The sequence below is a fragment of the Procambarus clarkii genome, chromosome 17 (genome assembly GCF_040958095.1).
Source record: "Procambarus clarkii isolate CNS0578487 chromosome 17, FALCON_Pclarkii_2.0, whole genome shotgun sequence".
NCBI classification, from domain to species: domain Eukaryota; kingdom Metazoa; phylum Arthropoda; class Malacostraca; order Decapoda; family Cambaridae; genus Procambarus; species Procambarus clarkii.
The window spans coordinates 16573660-16594285 of NC_091166.1; the positions used below are offsets into that span (position 1 = coordinate 16573660).

At 38.7% G+C, this 20626-nt stretch overlaps 1 protein-coding gene across 1 annotated transcript in view; it reads left to right on the forward strand.

The window, feature by feature from the left end:
• The window catches only part of LOC138365506 (protein Star-like), a 499513-nt gene that overhangs the window by 381302 nt on the left and 97585 nt on the right, over positions 1-20626 (forward strand). The window contains exon 3 of the mRNA XM_069325793.1: positions 15196-15407. Coding sequence (XP_069181894.1) covers positions 15196-15407 — 212 coding nt within the window. The remainder of the gene's footprint in view (positions 1-15195; positions 15408-20626) is intronic.

Genomic DNA, 20626 nt, shown 5'->3' on the forward strand with positions numbered 1-20626 from the left:
GCTAAGAAAATAGTTAGAGGGATAGAAGCCCTAAACCAGAAAATAATAAATACAGAATATGCGGTCATATTCAATGAAACATGTTTGAAAGAAAACCTGCTGCCAGTATACACTAATATATATATATATATATGTGTCGTACCTAGTAGCCAGAACGCACTTCTCAGCCTACTATGCAAGGCCCGATTTGCCTAATAAGCCAAGTTTTCCTTAATTAATATATTTTCTCTATTTTTTTTCTTATGAAATGATAAAGCCACCATTTCATTATGTATGAGGTCAATTTTTTTTATTGGAGTTAAAATTAACGTAGATATATGACCGAACCTAACCACCCCTACCTAACCTAACCTATCTTTATATGTTAGGTTAGATTAGGTAACCGAAAAAGTTAGGTTAGGTTAGGTTAGGTAGGTTAGGTAGTCGAAAAACAATTAATTCATGAAAACTTGGCTTATTAGGCAAATCGGGCCTTGCATAGTAGGCTAAGAAGTGCGTTCTGGCTACTAGGTACGACATATATATATATATATATATATATATATATATATATATATATATATGTCGTATATATATATATATATATATACGACATATATATATATATATATATATATATAATATATATATATATATATATATATATATATATATATATATATATATATATATATATATGAAACCACAACACCCCCAATAAAATTATATTACAAATCAACCATGCACAGTGAACATATAAAAGAGGAAAGAATAATGAAAGAAATAATCCGTAAAGGAGTAAAAAGCACTACTCCTAACCAAAACATAAACCTGATAATATTCTACAAAACCAAGAAGACTTCCGAACTCCTTATCAAAAACAGCCCGAAGCCGACGGAGAACCCTCTACAGCAGTCAGGCGTTGTATACATGTACACTTGCCCCCACGAAGGATGTAACCTTCAATGTAAGTACATAGGTATGACGTCGACCAAGCTGACGAGGCGTTTGACATGCCATCTTCAATCTGGTGCCCCTAGGAATCACATGAGACAAGCCCATGACATTACTCTAACAAGAGAAATGTTGAACAAGAATACTTGCATAATAGACAAAACCCAAGATTCAAGAAGATTACAAATTCTTGAGGCAATTCACATAAGAATAGAGCGACCTACCATGAACACCCAAATCACGGAACTTTTTACTCTACCCACCATGAGAGTAAGGACAAGACAAGAACATATCGATGCCAACACAGAAGACAATGTCCAACATAACAGGCCAATTACACTGGATTAATCTTTGTGTTTGGATAGGAGATGCCTCGTATGGGCCAATAAGCCTTCTGCAGCCCCTATGTTTATCCCTTATGTATCCCCCCATGTTTTCACCTTCATTGTATTATCACCTGACCTAATGCGGGTATAAAATCAACTAGTATTGTAAGATCTGTTCACTTGAGAATGTACCATGGAGGTTCGAAACGTCGTGCAAATTATACAAATAAGTGTAATACACTTTATAGTAAATCACTTCTTTTCTTCACCTTAGAAGTACGAAAATGAGTTTTGGAGAACTCCTATTTCAATTAAGCCCTGATGCTAAGAAAATAGTTAGAGGGATAGAAGCCCTAAACCAGAAAATAATAAATACAGAATATGCGGTCATATTCAATGAAACATATATATATATATATATATATATATATATATATATATATATATATATATATATATATATATATATATATACATATATATATATATATATATACATATATATATATATATATATATATATATATATATATATATATATATATATATATATATATATATATATATATATATATATATATATATTATTAAATATGACCGAAAAAGTAAGATTAATAATTCTAACACGAATTTTCTCAATCTTTCGTACATTACGCTTCACTGTTGGAGGTAAATCAAAAATCACTTCTCCAAAATTCATTTTTATTTCTAGTCTGACGCGACACGGGCGCGTTTCGTAAAACTTATTACATTTTCAAAGACTTCACAAATACACAACTGATTAGAACTTACGTATCTCTGATTTTATATCTACATTTGAGTGAGGTGGGAGGGGTGATGTGGCATTAACACAAGACAGAACAAGAGGGGATATTAATAGGGTATTAAAAGTATCAACACAAGACAGAACAGAAACAATGGGTATTGAATAGAAGTGTTTGTAGAAAGCCTATTGGTCCATATTTCTTGATGCTTCTATATTGGAGCGGAGTCTTGAGGTGGGTAGAATATAGTTGTGCAATAATTGGCTGTTGATTGCTGGTGTTGACTTCTTGATGTGTAGTGCCTCGCAAACGTCAAGCCGCCTGCTATCGCTGTATCTATCGATGATTTCTGTGTTGTTTACTAGGATTTCTCTGGCGATGGTTTGGTTATGGGAAGAGATTATATGTTCCTTAATGGAGCCCTGTTGCTTATGCATCGTTAAACGCCTAGAAAGAGATGTTGTTGTCTTGCCTATATACTGGGTTTTTTGGAGCTTACAGTCCCCAAGTGGGCATTTGAAGGCATAGACGACGTTAGTCTCTTTTAAAGCGTTCTGTTTTGTGTCTGGAGAGTTTCTCATGAGTAGGCTGGCCGTTTTTCTGGTTTTATAGTAAATCGTCAGTTGTATCCTCTGATTTTTGTCTGTAGGGATAACGTTTCTATTAACAATATCTTTCAGGACCCTTTCCTCCGTTTTATGAGCTGTGGAAAAGAAGTTCCTGTAAAATAGTCTAATAGGGGGTATAGGTGTTGTGTTAGTTGTCTCTTCAGAGGTTGCATGGCTTTTCACTTTCCTTCTTATGATGTCTTCGATGAAACCATTGGAGAAGCCGTTATTGACTAGGACCTGCCTTACCCTACAGAGCTCTTCGTCGACTTGCTTCCATTCTGAGCTGTGGCTGAGAGCACGGTCGACGTATGCATTAACAACACTCCTCTTGTACCTGTCAGGGCAGTCGCTGTTGGCATTTACGCACATTCCTATGTTTGTTTCCTTAGTGTAGACTGCAGTGTGGAAACCTCCGCCCTTTTCCATGACTGTTACATCTAGAAAAGGCAGCTTCCCATCCTTTTCCGTCTCGTAAGTGAAACGCAGCACGGAACTCTGCTCAAATGCCTCCTTCAGCTCCTGCAGATGTCTGACATCAGGTACCTGTGTAAAAATGTCGTCAACATACCTGCAGTATATGGCCGGTTTCAAGTTCATGTCGACTAAGACTTTTTGCTCGATGGTACCCATGTAGAAGTTTGCAAACAGGACACCTAGGGGAGAACCCATGGCGACCCCATCTACTTGCTTATACATGTGCCCATCCGGGCTCAAGAAGGGTGCCTCTTTAGTACAAGCTTGGAGTAGTTTCCTCAGAATACTTTCTGGCATGTCAAGAGGAGTACAGGCTGGATCACGATACACTCTGTCGGCTATCATTCCGATTGTCTCGTCCACAGGTACGTTGGTAAACAGCGATTCTACGTCCAACGAGGCTCTTATCCCTGTGGCCCGTGTGCCCCGCAGTAAGTCCACAAATTCCTTTGGAGACTTCAGGCTGAAGGCGCAAGGAACATAAGGAGTCAGCAGGCGGTTGAGTCGCTTCGCCAGTCTGTACGTGGGTGTGGGTATCTGGCTAATGATTGGCCGAAGTGGGTTTCCAGGCTTGTGCATCTTGACATTTCCATACGCATATCCAGGTTTATATTCCCCAATGATCTTTGGCAGGTGGAGTCCGGATTTCTTGGCGTTCACAGTTTCGATCAGTTTGTTGACCCTTGCTTTTAATTCGGCTGTAGTGTCCTTCGTTACCCTTTGGAACTTAGTTTGGTCAGAGAGTATGATGTTCATTTTCGCCAGATATTCGTCTTTTTTAAGAATGACATATATTGGCGACTTGTCACCTCTCCTGACAACTATCTCCTTGTTCTCACGAAGGCTTTTAGCTGCCGCTTTAAGCTCGGGGGACAGTATGGTGCTTCTGTAATTGCCTCGATTCTTTCCTCCTTCTGCAATAAGTTCTGCTTGTAAGGTATCTTTGGTAGTGACCTTCTTTTGTGTCTCGAGGTCGAGTATGTCGTCCAACGACTCAACGGCCTGCTGACTCCTTATGTTCCTTGCGCCTTCAGCCTGAAGTCTCGAAAGGAATTTGTGGACTTACTGCGGGGCACACGGGCCACAGGGATAAGAGCCTCGTTGGACGTAGAATCGCTGTTTACCAACGTACCTGTGGACGAGACAATCGGAATGATAGCCGACAGAGTGTATCGTGATCCAGCCTGTACTCCTCTTGACATGCCAGAAAGTATTCTGAGGAAACTACTCCAAGCTTGTACTAAAGAGGCACCCTTCTTGAGCCCGGATGGGCACATGTATAAGCAAGTAGATGGGGTCGCCATGGGTTCTCACCTAGGTGTCCTGTTTGCAAACTTCTACATGGGTACCATCGAGCAAAAAGTCTTAGTCGACATGAACTTGAAACCGGCCATATACTGCAGGTATGTTGACGACATTTTTACACAGGTACCTGATGTCAGACATCTGCAGGAGCTGAAGGAGGCATTTGAGCAGAGTTCCGTGCTGCGTTTCACTTACGAGACGGAAAAGGATGGGAAGCTGCCTTTTCTAGATGTAACAGTCATGGAAAAGGGCGGAGGTTTCCACACTGCAGTCTACACTAAGGAAACAAACATAGGAATGTGCCTAAATGCCAACAGCGACTGCCCTGACAGGTACAAGAGGAGTGTTGTTAACGCATACGTCGACCATGCTCTCAGCCACAGCTCAGAATGGAAGCAAGTCGACGAAGAACTCTGTAGGGTAAGGCAGGTCCTAGTCAATAACGGCTTCTCCAATGGTTTCATCGAAGACATCATAAGAAGGAAAGTGAAAAGCCATGCAACCTCTGAAGAGACAACTAACACAACACCTATACCCCCTATTAGACTATTTTACAGGAACTTCTTTTCCACAGCTCATAAAACGGAGGAAAGGGTCCTGAAAGATATTGTTAATAGAAACGTTATCCCTACAGACAAAAATCAGAGGATACAACTGACGATTTACTATAAAACCAGAAAAACGGCCAGCCTACTCATGAGAAACTCTCCAGACACAAAACAGAACGCTTTAAAAGAGACTAACGTCGTCTATGCCTTCAAATGCCCACTTGGGGACTGTAAGCTCCAAAAAACCCAGTATATAGGCAAGACAACAACATCTCTTTCTAGGCGTTTAACGATGCATAAGCAACAGGGCTCCATTAAGGAACATATAATCTCTTCCCATAACCAAACCATCGCCAGAGAAATCCTAGTAAACAACACAGAAATCATCGATAGATACAGCGATAGCAGGCGGCTTGACGTTTGCGAGGCACTACACATCAAGAAGTCAACACCAGCAATCAACAGCCAATTATTGCACAACTATATTCTACCCACCTCAAGACTCCGCTCCAATATAGAAGCATCAAGAAATATGGACCAATAGGCTTTCTACAAACACTTCTATTCAATACCCATTGTTTCTGTTCTGTCTTGTGTTGATACTTTTAATACCCTATTAATATCCCCTCTTGTTCTGTCTTGTGTTAATGCCACATAACCCCTCCCACCTCACTCAAATGTAGATATAAAATCAGAGATACGTAAGTTCTAATCAGTTGTGTATTTGTGAAGTCTTTGAAAATGTAATAAGTTTTACGAAACGTGCCCGTGTCGCGTCAGACTAGAAATAAAAATGAATTTTGGAGAAGTGATTTTTGATTTACCTCCAACAGTGAAGCGTAATGTACGAAAGATTGAGAAAATTCGTGTTAGAATTATTAATCTTACTTTTTCGGTCATATTTAATAATATATATATATATATATATATATATATATATATATATATATATATATATATTTATATATATATATATATATATATATATATATATATATATATATATATATATATATATATATATATGTTACATTGAATATGACCGCATATTCTGTATTTATTATTTTCTGGTTTAGGGCTTCTATCCCTCTAACTATTTTCTTAGCATCAGGGCTTAATTGAAATAGGAGTTCTCCAAAACTCATTTTCGTACTTCTAAGGTGAAGAAAAGAAGTGATTTACTATAAAGTGTATTACACTTATTTGTATAATTTGCACGACGTTTCGAACCTCCATGGTACATTCTCAAGTGAACAGATCTTACAATACTAGTTGATTTTATACCCGCATTAGGTCAGGTGATAATACAATGAAGGTGAAAACATGGGGGGATACATAAGGGATAAACATAGGGGCTGCAGAAGGCTTATTGGCCCATACGAGGCATCTCCTATCCAAACACAAAGATTAATCCAGTGTAATTGGCCTGTTATGTTGGACATTGTCTTCTGTGTTGGCATCGATATGTTCTTGTCTTGTCCTTACTCTCATGGTGGGTAGAGTAAAAAGTTCCGTGATTTGGGTGTTCATGGTAGGTCGCTCTATTCTTATGTGAATTGCCTCAAGAATTTGTAATCTTCTTGAATCTTGGGTTTTGTCTATTATGCAAGTATTCTTGTTCAACATTTCTCTTGTTAGAGTAATGTCATGGGCTTGTCTCATGTGATTCCTAGGGGCACCAGATTGAAGATGGCATGTCAAACGCCTCGTCAGCTTGGTCGACGTCATACCTATGTACTTACATTGAAGGTTACATCCTTCGTGGGGGCAAGTGTACATGTATACAACGCTTGACTGCTGTAGAGGGTTCTCCCTCGGCTTCGGGCTGTTTTTGATAAGGAGTTCGGAAGTCTTCTTGGTTTTGTAGAATATTATCAGGTTTATGTTTTGGTTAGGAGTAGTGCTTTTTACTCCTTTACGGATTATTTCTTTCATTATTCTTTCCTCTTTTATATGTTCACTGTGCATGGTTGATTTGTAATATAATTTTATTGGGGGTGTTGTGGTTTCATATATATATATATATATATATATATATATATATATATATATATATATATATATATATATATATATATATATATATATATATATATATATATATATATATATATATATATATACGACATATATATATATATATATATACGACATATATATATATATATATATATATATATATATATATATATATATATATATATATATATATATATATATATATATATATATATATATGTCGTACCTAGTAGCCAGAACGCACTTCTTAGCCTACTATGCAAGGCCCGATTTGCCTAATAAGCCAAGTTTTCATGAATTAATTGTTTTTCGACTACCTAACCTACCTAACCTAACCTAACCTAACTTTTTCGGTTACCTAATCTAACCTAACATATAAAGATAGGTTAGGTTAGGTTAGGTAGGGGTGGTTAGGTTCGGTCATATATCTACGTTAATTTTAACTCCAATAAAAAAAATTGACCTCATACATAATGAAATGGTGGCTTTATCATTTCATAAGAAAAAAAATAGAGAAAATATATTAATTAAGGAAAACTTGGCTTATTAGGCAAATCGGGCCTTGCATAGTAGGCTGAGAAGTGCGTTCTGGCTACTAGGTACGACACATATATATATATATATATATATATATATATATATATATATATATATATATATATATATATATATATATATATATATATATATATATATATATATGTCGTACCTAGTAGCCAGAATGCACTTCTCAGCCTACTATGCAAGGCCCAATTTGCCTAATAAGCCAAGTTTTCATGAATTAATTGTTTTTCGACTACCTAACCTACCTAACCTAACCTAACCTAACTTTTTCCGCTACCTAACCCAACCTAACCTATAAAGATAGGTTAGGTTAGGTTAGGTAGGGTTGGTTAGGTTCGGTCATATATCTACGTTAATTTTAACTCCAATAAAACAAAATTGACCTCATACATAATGAAATGGGTAGCTTTATCATTTCATAAGAAAAAATTAGAGAAAATATAATAATTCAGGAAAACTTGGCTTATTAGGCAAATTGGGCCTTGCATAGTAGGCTGAGAAGTGCGTTCTGGCTACTAGGTACGACATATATATATATATATATATATATATATATATATATGTCGTACCTAGTAGCCAGAACTCACTTTTCAGCCTACAATGCAAGGCCCGATTTGCCTAATAAGCCAAGTTTTCATGAATTAATATATTTTCTCTAATTTTTTTCTTATGAAATGATAAAGCAACCCATATCATTATGTAAGAGGTCAATTTTTTTTTATTGAAGTTAAAATTAACGTAGATATATGACCGAACCTAACCAACCCTACCTAACCTAACCTAACCTATCTTTATAGGTTAGGTTTGGTTAGGTAGCCGAAAAAGTTAGGTTAGGTTAGGTTAGGTAGGTTAGGTAGTCGAAAAGCAATTAATTCATGAAAACTTGGCTTATTAGGCAAATCGGGCCTTGCATAGTAGGCTCAGAAGTGAGTTCTGGCTACTAGGTACGACATATATATATATATATATATATATATATATATATATATATATATATATATATATATATATATATATATATATTTCTCTAATTATATATATATATATATATATATATATATATATATATATATATATATATATATATATATATATATATGTCGTACCTAGTAGCCAGAATGCACTTCTCAGCCTACTATGCAAGGCCCAATTTGCCTAATAAGCCAAGTTTTCATGAATTAATTGTTTTTCGACTACCTAACCTACCTAACCTAACCTAACCTAACTTTTTCCGCTACCTAACCCAACCTAACCTATAAAGATAGGTTAGGTTAGGTTAGGTAGGGTTGGTTAGGTTCGGTCATATATCTACGTTAATTTTAACTCCAATAAAAAAAAATTGACCTCATACATAATGAAATGGGTAGCTTTATTATTTCATAAGAAAAAAATTAGAGAAATTATATTAATTCAGGAAAACTTGGCTTATTAGGCAAATCGGGCCTTGCATAGTAGGCTGAGAAGTGCGTTCTGGCTACTAGATACGACATATATATATATATATATATATATATATATATATATATATATATATATATATATATATATATATATATATATATATATATATATATGTCGTACCTAGTAGCCAGAACGCACTTCTCAGCCTACTATGCAAGGCCGAATTTGCCTAATAAGCCAAGTTTTCATGAATTAATTGTTTTTCGACTAGCTAACCTACCTAACCTAACCTAACCTAACTTTTTCGGCTACCTAACCTAACCTAACCTATAAAGATATGTTAAGTTAGGTTAGGTAGGGTTAGTTTGGTTCGGTCATATATCTACATTAATTTTAACTCCAATAAAAAAAAATTGACCTCATACATAATGAAATGAGTAGCTTTATCATTTCATAAGAACAAAATTCAAGAAAATATATTAATTCAGGAAAACTTGGCTTATTAGGCAAATCGGGCCTTGCATAGTAGGCCGAGAAGTGCGTTCTGGCTACTAGGTACGACATATATATATATATATATATATATATATATATATATATATATATATATATATATATATATATATATATATATATATATATATATATATATGTCGTATCTAGTAGCCAGAACGCACTTCTCAGCCTACTATGCAAGGCCCGATTTGCCTAATAAGCCAAGTTTTCCTGAATTAATATAATTTCTCTAATTTTTTTCTTATGAAATAATAAAGCTACCCATTTCATTATGTATGAGGTCAATTTTTTTTTATTGGAGTTAAAATTAACGTAGATATATGACCGAACCTAACCAACCCTACCTAACCTAACCTAACCTATCTTTATAGGTTAGGTTGGGTTAGGTAGCGGAAAAAGTTAGGTTAGGTTAGGTTAGGTAGGTTAGGTAGTCGAAAAACAATTAATTCATGAAAACTTGGCTTATTAGGCAAATTGGGCCTTGCATAGTAGGCTGAGAAGTGCATTCTGGCTACTAGGTACGACATATATATATATATATATATATATATATATATATATATATATATATAATTAGAGAAATATATATATATATATATATATATATATATATATATATATATATATATATATATATATATATATATATATATATATATATATATATATATATATATATATGTCGTACCTAGTAGCCAGAACGCACTTCTCAGCCTACTATGCAAGGCCCAATTTGCCTAATAAGCCAAGTTTTCCTGAATTATTATATTTTCTCTAATTTTTTCTTATGAAATGATAAAGCTACCCATTTCATTATGTATGAGGTCAATTTTGTTTTATTGGAGTTAAAATTAACGTAGATATATGACCGAACCTAACCAACCCTACCTAACCTAACCTAACCTATCTTTATAGGTTAGGTTGGGTTAGGTAGCGGAAAAAGTTAGGTTAGGTTAGGTTAGGTAGGTTAGGTAGTCGAAAAACAATTAATTCATGAAAACTTGGCTTATTAGGCAAATCGGGCCTTGCATAGTAGGCTGAGAAGTACGTTCTGGCTACTAGGTACGACATATATATATATATATATATATATATATATATATATATATATATATATATATATATATATATATAGTTTGTTCTGCCAAACTGTCACAGAAAAGCCATTACTTCACTATTTACTGGAATGTGAAGCAACCAATGACCTTAGAAGAGCTTTAAGAGTTCCTGAATCATGCAGTGGCCACCCTGAAGCCATCAACACAGCCACTCTCCTGGTCAACAAAGGTGTCCAGCAGCTGGACACCCTCATAAAGACTGTGAAGCAGTATCCTCCCCCGCAATAACAGCTTGATGGTTAAAAGCAACCTCAGAATACTGAGAAAAAAAAAATTGTACCACTTACGGGCTATTCATGCCCGTGCCACCTCTTGGGTGGCTTAATCTTTATCAATCAATCAATCGTTCTATTCAGTTGTGTATTTGTAAACTAAAGTCTTTGAAAATGTAATAAGTTTTACGAAACGCGCTCGTGTCGTGTCAGACTAGAAATAAAAATGAATTTTGGAGAATTGATTTTTGATTTACCTCCAACAGTGAAAAGAAATGTACGAAAGGTTGAGAAAATTCGTGTTAGAATTATTAATCTTACTTTTTCGGTCATATTTAATAATATATGTCTACAGGAAAGACTGCTATCAAAATATACTAATATATATATATATATATATATATATATATATATATATATATATATATATATATATATATATATATATATATATATATATATATATATATATATATATATATATATATATATTGCTGTATTGCAGCACAAATTGCTGTACCAGCGTTCCTGTCCTCTTCAGTGGGGTCTGAAAACTTGGTGAAGGAAATCCTACCTGAGCACCTAGTTCAACAGGGAGGGGTACATGATCCCAGCTTCACAGACTGCACAACCAAATGGGTCTCTCTCGCAGGACCAGCACCCCAACCACCGCCTTCTGAAGCCCATAAGCAATCCAGCTGGGATCGCCCCATTGCCGACCAAGAAGCTGCGACTTTGCTAGAAGCTGCGACAACCTGCATGGGGAGCTGTAGCAGCTCCCCATGCAGGTGATTTCCTATTAGCAACCCCAATGTCAGCAACCGGCACCCGTCTCACCCCGCAGGCCCTCCGAATTGCCGTGGCTCTCCGCCTCGCTGCCCCAATCTTTTGAGGCAGAGCCCGGCTTCCCGGGCTCTGCCTCAAAAGAACCAATCAGAGAGAGGCATATAGGGGCCTAACCCTCTCAACCAGTCAGAGATGGTGTAGCATGGCCCTAGGGCAACTCCAAGATGGCCGCTCCAACATGGCGACTCAAGATGTTTGCTGGTGCCATGAAGATGAGGAAGTGATGCATTAGGAAGTGATGTGGTGGAGGCTGACTCCAAACACAGTTTCAAGTGTAGATATGATAGAGCCCAATAGGCTCAGTAACCTGTACATTAGTTGATTGACAGTAGAGAGGCAGGACCACAGAGCCAGAGCTCAACCTTGCAAGCACAACTAGGAAAGTACAACTAGGTAAGTACGTAGCCAGACCAGCGGACCGGCAAGAAGCTCAGGAAGAAAATACCAACGAGCCGAGCCTGATGAAATCATTAAGAAAAAGGAAGACTATCGACAAAATGTAGTAACGAAGAACAGCACCGGATCCGCGATGAGCTGCCCGGCCTCCTGCAAGACACATCATCGTGCAACCATGTAAATTCCACCCTACCACCAAACTACAGCGTCAGATGCCCGTCTTATCCACGGTGGTTGCCACCGTGGATAAGACGGTGCCACCGATCTTTTTCTCCCTTCTTCGATTCGTCTCCAGTTCCTAGCTCAAGATTTCTTCATCCTCGCCCCTGCCTTCCATCCCCTGCTTACCTGCTAGAGGGTCCTTGGAACTTGGAACCTCTTGAAGTGCAAGTTTTCATTGATCGTAGTAATGCGCTGAAAAGTAGACCAATTCCCAATCTAGATAATTTAATTAGTGTTCATTTCGAGACAAACGAACTACCTTATGCTAAGTCTTTAGTTCAATTGTTCACCGACCATCTTGATATTGCCTGGGACTCGACGGGAAATTTATTAAATCCACTATAGAATTAAAATATTAAGATATTATTGAGAAAATGAGTTATTCTAAGGCACAATTCAAGAAAAGGCATTTGCTGGATGTACGAATTTTGCTGAAAATTGTCGGCTTAGACCTGACCTTCATACGAAATTGTCGCGTGAGGCTTCTGCTGAAAGGTTGTAGGTTATCTTGGTTATCTTGATATGTTTTCAGAGCTTAGTCTCCCCGCGAGCCAGTCCTCGAGTAGGTCTCCTTTTTTGTTGCACACACCCAGGAAGCAGCCCGAAGCAACTGTCTAACTCCCAGGTACCTATTTACTGCTAGGTGAACAGGTGAATCAGGGTGAAAGAAACTGCCTATTTGTGTCCGCCTCCACCGGGGATCAAACCCGGTACCTCAGGACTACGAATACGAAGCGCTGTCCACTCAGCTGTCAGGGTCCCCTTAAATCCTAAATCGACCTCACTGCGAGCCCTATTGGTAATATGTAGGAGATATCTATATAGTTACTAAATATTTTTCATGGAGGAAACATGACATTCGCCTGCAATGGATGAAAAACTAAATTATTAATTTTGAGGCGACTAGTACCCACAAAGATATAGTACTTAAGTGTATCACATAAGTGTCCAGTGATTTAGGCTGTGTGGGGAACTTACGACACACTCATGATGAGTGCCGAAAGGAGCAATTCTTAATTTCTTTAATTGAGTAAAAATTATGTCTGTTATTCTCAAACTGAAATTTAATCTGAAATATGGAGATTGGAAAAATTAACCACAGGTCTCCGCCTCTCTGAAGTAACTTTCTTGAACTCTCTCTCCACCCTTTCCCACTTACTCTTAGCCTCTGTATACTTAAACTCTGGTCTCAGCAGAACTTTTACTCTTCGAGTTTGGATCCAGCACATCATGTTCGATTCAGTCTCCCGTGAGCTCAACAACATCGCAGGCTCAATCGTCGATGCTGAGCTTCAGTCCCATCAAAATGTATTGGTATATGAAATCCCTGCTACGACCCTAAGGCCTTGCATCATCAATCTGGCACTCATACCCATATGCAATAAATGAGTGGCTAGCCCTTACTTACGCCAATATGGTCTTTATGTCTTCTCGCGATTTCCCTGGCAAAGTTGTCATGATACCACGATACAGCGCCTGACAGCTGAGTGGACAGCGCTTCAGATTCGTAGTCTCGAGGTTACGGGTTCGATCCCCGGTGAAGGCGGACAAATGGGCAAAATGTTTCTTTCATCCTGATGCCCCTGTTACCTAGCAATAAATAGGTACCTGGAAGTTAGACAGCTTCTACGGGTTGCTTCCTGGGGGTGTGTAACAAAAAGGAGGCCTGGTCGAGGACTGGGCCGCGGGGACGCTAAGCCCCGAAATCATTACAAGATAACTTCAAGATACCATGCCCACCTGGACTCGGACCCGAATGAGAGACGTTACCCTGCAATTGTAGGTCTGACCACTACTTTCGGCGTGGGTTCTCCAATTAAAAATAACATGACAGCCTGGGAGCAGATGACCAGAAGTAATGATAATCACTACATACAGGGTCTCGCCCTGAACACTTGTGACAACTGCAAGTTCTGGTTGAAAACTTGCTTTAATACACTAGGGCAAATAGTTAGGACGAGGGAACTAATTAATCGAATCGTCTTTCCCCACGGCACTGGAACATCTCGTGACACTCCACAACTGGATGTCAACTTTCGGGGTGATGTTGCTGAATTTGCAAAGAATGGTCATTAAGCGATGCTGCGATCCTGTCATCGTATGACCCGCGATCATCGAAGGGAGTAAACCGGTTGTGCTATTACCAGGAACCTAGCAGGAACTAGCTATAAAAACTTATCTGCTTCAGCATCCCCCTTGCTTTAATGATTTTTTTTTTGTCAGTGAAGTTAAACTGCATGTAATCCATACATTGTCGTACCTAAATGCTCTAGATTTGTCTTTCCTTATCCCTTCCTTCCATTCTGGCAAAAGAATGGAATATTCCATTCTATATGGAATATCCAAAGAATATTCCATTCTATATGTAAAACTCTTATTATTAGGCTAGCATTTTAATTTGAGTCTATAAAAATAGCATTTATTTTTTCCCTCGGTTTTCATTTCCTTTTTGATGCTAGATTTTATAATATCTGTGACATATGTATTTTAACAATAAACAAATTAATTTGCCAAGCATGTCTTTTATAGCTGATAAGAACTTTCATCACTTTTATTTATTTATTAAATGGAGTAATAAAACCTTTTCTTTTTTTTAGTTTAAATTTTCTCGATGTGGTGAAATAATAGAAAACAAACTGCCAAGCTCTGTATGTCCTTTACTCCTAATCTGGGAGTCTCATCTGGAAGTCCAACCACTTGGGGTAGACGGTAAAGCAACGGTCTCGCTTCATGCAGGTCGGCGTTCAATCCCCGATCGTCAAAGTGGTTGGGCACCATTTCTTTCCCCCCATCCCATCTCAAATTATTATCCTGACCCTATATAGTCGTAATGGCTTGGCGCCTTCCCCTGATAACTCCCACTCCTAATCTGGAAGACAAAACCTATTTATTTAACTGTTCAAATTATTATTGTTTCAAAGTTGATCAACATACCCACAGGGATGAGAGGAAATGTGGTGACAGAGCGAGTGCTGACGGAGAAGACATTGGTGGGGGTAGCGCAGGACGACCCGGCCCTCGTGAACTACATCCGTCACCACCTCCTCCACCCGCCCTCCCGCCAACCCTATAACCTCTCAAACCCGGCGGCCCAACATTTCTCCCAGCTTGGTCAATCCAGTTACGCCGATAGTGAAGTATTACATGGAATGGTGAGCAACATCTCAGATAAGATAAACTTGGAATTGTTGGAAAAATTACTAATACATTTTCACATACTAACAAACACCTGTTCTCATGTTTTCCTACCACCTTTCTCTTCCATATTTTTTTGTTCTGCTTTATTCAAGTTTTAGTATTATAAAATGACGTCCATTTGTATGGTCTTGCTACACAATAGACTGAAAAACAGAGTAGGAGAAAATAATATGAAGGAATCCAAAATGTGAGGTTTCGCCAGGTCATCTCTCGTGAGTATCGAGTAAAAAAGACCCCGAATATAATAGTTACTAAAAGTGAGTTGTGAGTACATATTTTAGCATAATCACTTTGATGTGCAACAAGAAGATGCATGTTCCTTATTTTTGTTGAGCGAGTCGTGAGCAATTTTGTTTTTATTTTGCTGGGAAATTCCGGCGCGGGCTCTAAGCCTCTCGCTGGTCCACTAAGTGTTACTTGTTTCTGTTTTACTTAGGCGGAGTATGAGTATTTATGACTCTATGGTCGCTTCAGTAAGATTATGCTCAGAGTAATTGTTGATAAGGCGGCACTACTAGCATTAGTGTTGAGTGTATGTTGAAAGTTTATTGACATTGTATTTTAGACTAGTGATGAGAAGAAGTTATTCTGACATTTCATAAATTTGCTGAGTGTCGAGGGTCGGCATAATTCCTGTACTAGAATTCTATAATGGTTTGAGGCTTTTATTGAAAATTATAAATTTAGAACATGAAAAAAATAACATTTTCATGTCTTTAAGGCCTAAGTGCTTAAGTCAACCTTTTTTAGGTTATTATTTTTTGCCAGAGTGTATTTGGTTTTTAACATAGACGAAAATTTAAAACTTACAGATATAGAATAATTATAACAATTATTATCCGTTTATTATCTGAAACTTTATGTTTGTTTGCTCCTAATCTTTTGCACAGTTAGGATATCTACAATATTGGGCTTATTTAAAACTGAATTTCTGAATTACTTGCACTAATAATTATCATGCAGCCCTATTGATGAGACGTTTAAAGTTTTGTTTTGTGTGTAATGCACAAGTGTTTAACATCACACTATATATAACTAGTGCTCCATCAGGGTATACTATTCATCACCATCAAAATTAATTTCACACTGTATGTATGATTATTGTACTGATAAGATTTAGCATGTGACACACATTCTCTATTTACGTGCGCTCGTGTCATGAAAGGATCTACAGACAATTCCCAGAGGTGCTCTCGTCTGCCAGGCAGATGTGCACTGGTCTGCCAGCCAGAGGTGCACTGGTCTGCCAGCCAGAGGTGCTCTGGTCTGCCAGCCAGAGGTGCACTGGTCTGCCAGCCAGAGGTGCACTGGTCTGCCAGCCAGAGGTGCTCTGGTCTGCCAGCCAGAGGTGCACTGGTCTGCCAGCCAGAGGTGCACTGGTCTGCCAGCCAAAGATGCTCTGGTCTGCCAGCCAGAGGTGCACTGTTCTGCCAGCCAGAGATGCACTGGTCTGCCAGCCAAAGATGCTCTGGTCTGCCAGCCAGAGCTGCACTGGTCTGCCAGCCAGAGGTGCACTGGTCTGCCAGCCAAAGGTGCTCTGGTCTGCCAGCCAGAGCTGCACTGGTCTGCCAGCCAGAGGTGCTCTGGTCTGCCAGCCAGAGGTGCACTGGTCTGCCAGCCAAAGATGCTCTGGTCTGCCAGCCAGAGGTGCACTGGTCTGCCAGCCAGAGCTGCACTGGTCTGCCAGCCAGAGCTGCACTGGTCTGCCAGGCAGAGGTGCTCTGGTCTGCCAGCAGCCCCTGAGCAGAGTGAAACAGAAGGGAAAGTCCTCAAAGCCACACCTGCCCTCATACGTCGCGACACACCTGGGTCGTCAATGCTCCCAGGAACAGGAAACAGGGACCATCTCTGTCTTGAGAAGGATCCTGTTTCTGATACTTATAATACTCAAACTCGAACTGAGGTGCATTCTTTGCAAGTCACTACTTAGCTGTTGGGCAGGAGTCTGAGTAGCAGAGCCGTCTTACCGCATTGGCCCGATGGACACTTGCCCGGGGGGGCCCACGATCATAGTGTCCCAACGAGAATACGGTCCTAAGAAGCATAGAGGCCCCACGAGCATAGGGGCCCCACGAGCATAGAGGCCCCACCAGCATAGGGTCCCCACCAGCATAGGGGCCCCACGAGCATACGGTACCCACGAGCTTAGGGGCCCCGCCAGCACAGGACATGTTCATTATGGAAACAGAATGTTTATATATTTAGGTCTTGTTGCAAGTACACTTGTATAATATAACCCTATATCCTGGTGTGGGGTCTAAATGCTAAATATTTAAGATATATATTTCCAGGTGAATAACCCTTTCAGCAGAAATGAAGCAAAATGTTTTGAGTGGAGCACAGAAGAGGAAGAGAGCTGCAGAGAAGGGAAAAATATGACAGGTGCATCGACAGCCACTTATTCCATTCCATCAGATATAGCATACACATCAGCATCCACTCTTGCAATGTCAGCCACAAGTACTGTTCCTTCAGATATAGCATCCACATCAGCATCCATTCCTGCTGCCAATCATCCAGCTACAACAGACACACCATCATTGCCTGTTGCTATTGCTGGTGATGTTTTACAAGAGGAAATATCTAAATCTGTGAAATTAAAGGAGTTTGCAATTCAAGAGACAGATCCGGGGTTATGGAACATTTATGATACTAACGTAATAGCTTACTTGATTCGTAGTGGGCCGTCATCATGTCTTAAATCATGATAGCAACCATTCAAACTCACGCAGAGTGTATAAAACAGCTGGAGTAGAGAATATGAAGGCGAGGTATTTATCAAACAATGTGTTCAAACTGCGGAATGGCGAGTATGTAAAGCGTGAATGGCTACTCTATTCATCATCCTGAGGTCGTTTGTACTGCATTGTTTGTCGCCTATTGTCCAAGAAAGAATCTCCCTTTGCTACAATGGGGTTCAATGACTGGAAGCACAGCAATGCTATTGTAAAGCATGAAAATGGAGAAGAACATCGAGAGTGCATGACAGCATATTTGATAAGGCATAACAAACTGGAAGTGTAGATTCTTTATTACTTGAGCAACATCGCTCACAGCAGGAATATTGACATAAAGTCTTGGCACGTGTGGTTTCTGTCATTCACTTTCTTGCCTCTGGTGTTTTTTCCTTGGAGAAACTCAGATTATTAGGTCAGCCAAAAATGGCAACTATTTAGGTATACTAGAGCTGCTGAGTGAATTTGACCCTTTCTTGGAAGAACATCTCAAGATGTATGGACATCCTGGAAAATGGATTCCGTCATATTTATCTGCAAATATTTGTGAGGAATCTATCGAATTAATAGAAAAACAGATTCTTTGTACTATTCTTGAAGAAGTAAAAGAGTCAAAGTATTATTCAATAAGTGTAGATTTCACTCCGTACATCTCTCACACAGATCAACTGACATTTACTCTCCGATACAATAATGGCTGTGAGCCTGTGGAATGTTTCTTGATGCTCATCCCCATCTTTTCTCACGGAGCAAAGGATCTAACTAACACTGTCGTGGATTTTCTTAATGAGAACCAAATTCGACTTTCAAACTGCCGTGGTCAGTCATACGATAATGTCTGAAATATGTCTGGACGATATACTGGATTGCAAGCACAGATTCATCAACTTAATGAGTTTGTCATTTATGTTCCCTGTGCTGGACACAGCCTGAACTTGGTGGGAGTAAAAGCAGCAGTGTTTGTGAGTTTTTTTCTATGCTTACCTCCCTTAGGAGGTGGACCTCAAACATAAAGAATTGCTTACTAGCAGACATTTCTACTCTAATCATGAGACCAATAGAAAAAGGAAAAGCTGGAGCAAACCGCCAGGCTTCCACCACAAGGGTGAAAACCTGTCCACTTGGGCCGTTGGTTCCTCCTAGTTAAAAAAAAACGTTAAAACCAATAAAGGGTAACCGACGGGTTCTCACACTAAATTTTACTTTGATGTGTGGCGCTATGAATTGGAATTCGAATTTCCCAAGAACAGCCGTCATTAAAAAAGCTCACATTTACAGACAATCGTATAAAGCAGAACATGGGTGGAAAAGAATGGTTGAAGGGTTGACATCAAACACCGTTTTCTATAACAATAACAATTTATTAACAAGAGACTAAACTACTACAACATCGAGTTTACGTACGTTAATGTCCATCAAGTGGCACTTTAACAACAGCTACTTAACAATCATGAAATAGCAATGACTCCGGTCCATTGCTGCGTGGCTGAATACTGATCTGACCTGAACACGGGTGTGCTCACTGACGACACAATGTTGTAAACAAATATTTACAAGACTAAGTTTACACAACTGTGAGTGATTCGTTACATTACTGTCTATACAGTGGCACTTGCAAGACAGCTATTCAACAGCCCCTCGCACTACGGGCTGATTAAATGAGCTAACTGAACAATGTTGCCCACTGATGACACAAGCTTGCAATCAATATTGTCACGGCTTCACAGTGACCAGATACTATAATCACAATCTTACGGGTCCTCCAACCCTCCAGGCGAGATACCCCCGTAACTAGACGGGTAGTCCAACACTAACTCCCCCTATCACAACCTAATGTGAACACTCTTCGCAACTACCTGCAAGAAGTCGCAAATGTAAACAAAGCCAGGCAGGGTGGGATTCGGAGTCACTTCTCCAGCAATCCCCAAGTTACTTTACTCTCGACACCAGATGATAAACCAAAGAAATTGCCTTAATCAATTACAAAATTGATTATGTGATTAATTACGTTAATTAACTGTCAACAACAGTCAGCAACAAAGTACTTCTACGTTAATCACAAACACTTGTCTCCTACAACAAGTCAACTTGTTAACAATAACTCAAAGCCTCTTAAATTACATCACACTTGACTACTTCAAGTATTCAGTGAGTAATTCCTAATTAATGTCAAACGGACAACTAATTAAATTCCAATCGAGTTATGTTAACTAAGCCTACCACTATCTTGGTAGCTTCTCAACAGTCTATGTCAAACTTTACTTTAATGAGCGTTAATTACCCTAATTAACCCCAAGCAATTAATTAACTGTCACCAGGACTGATAATTAATTATACATAAATACGTCTCACTCCGCACTGCCTAAGAAGGTCTCATCAAACACTGTGAATTGACGGACGAGGTGTTAATTACCCTAATTAACATGAGTGCATCTTAA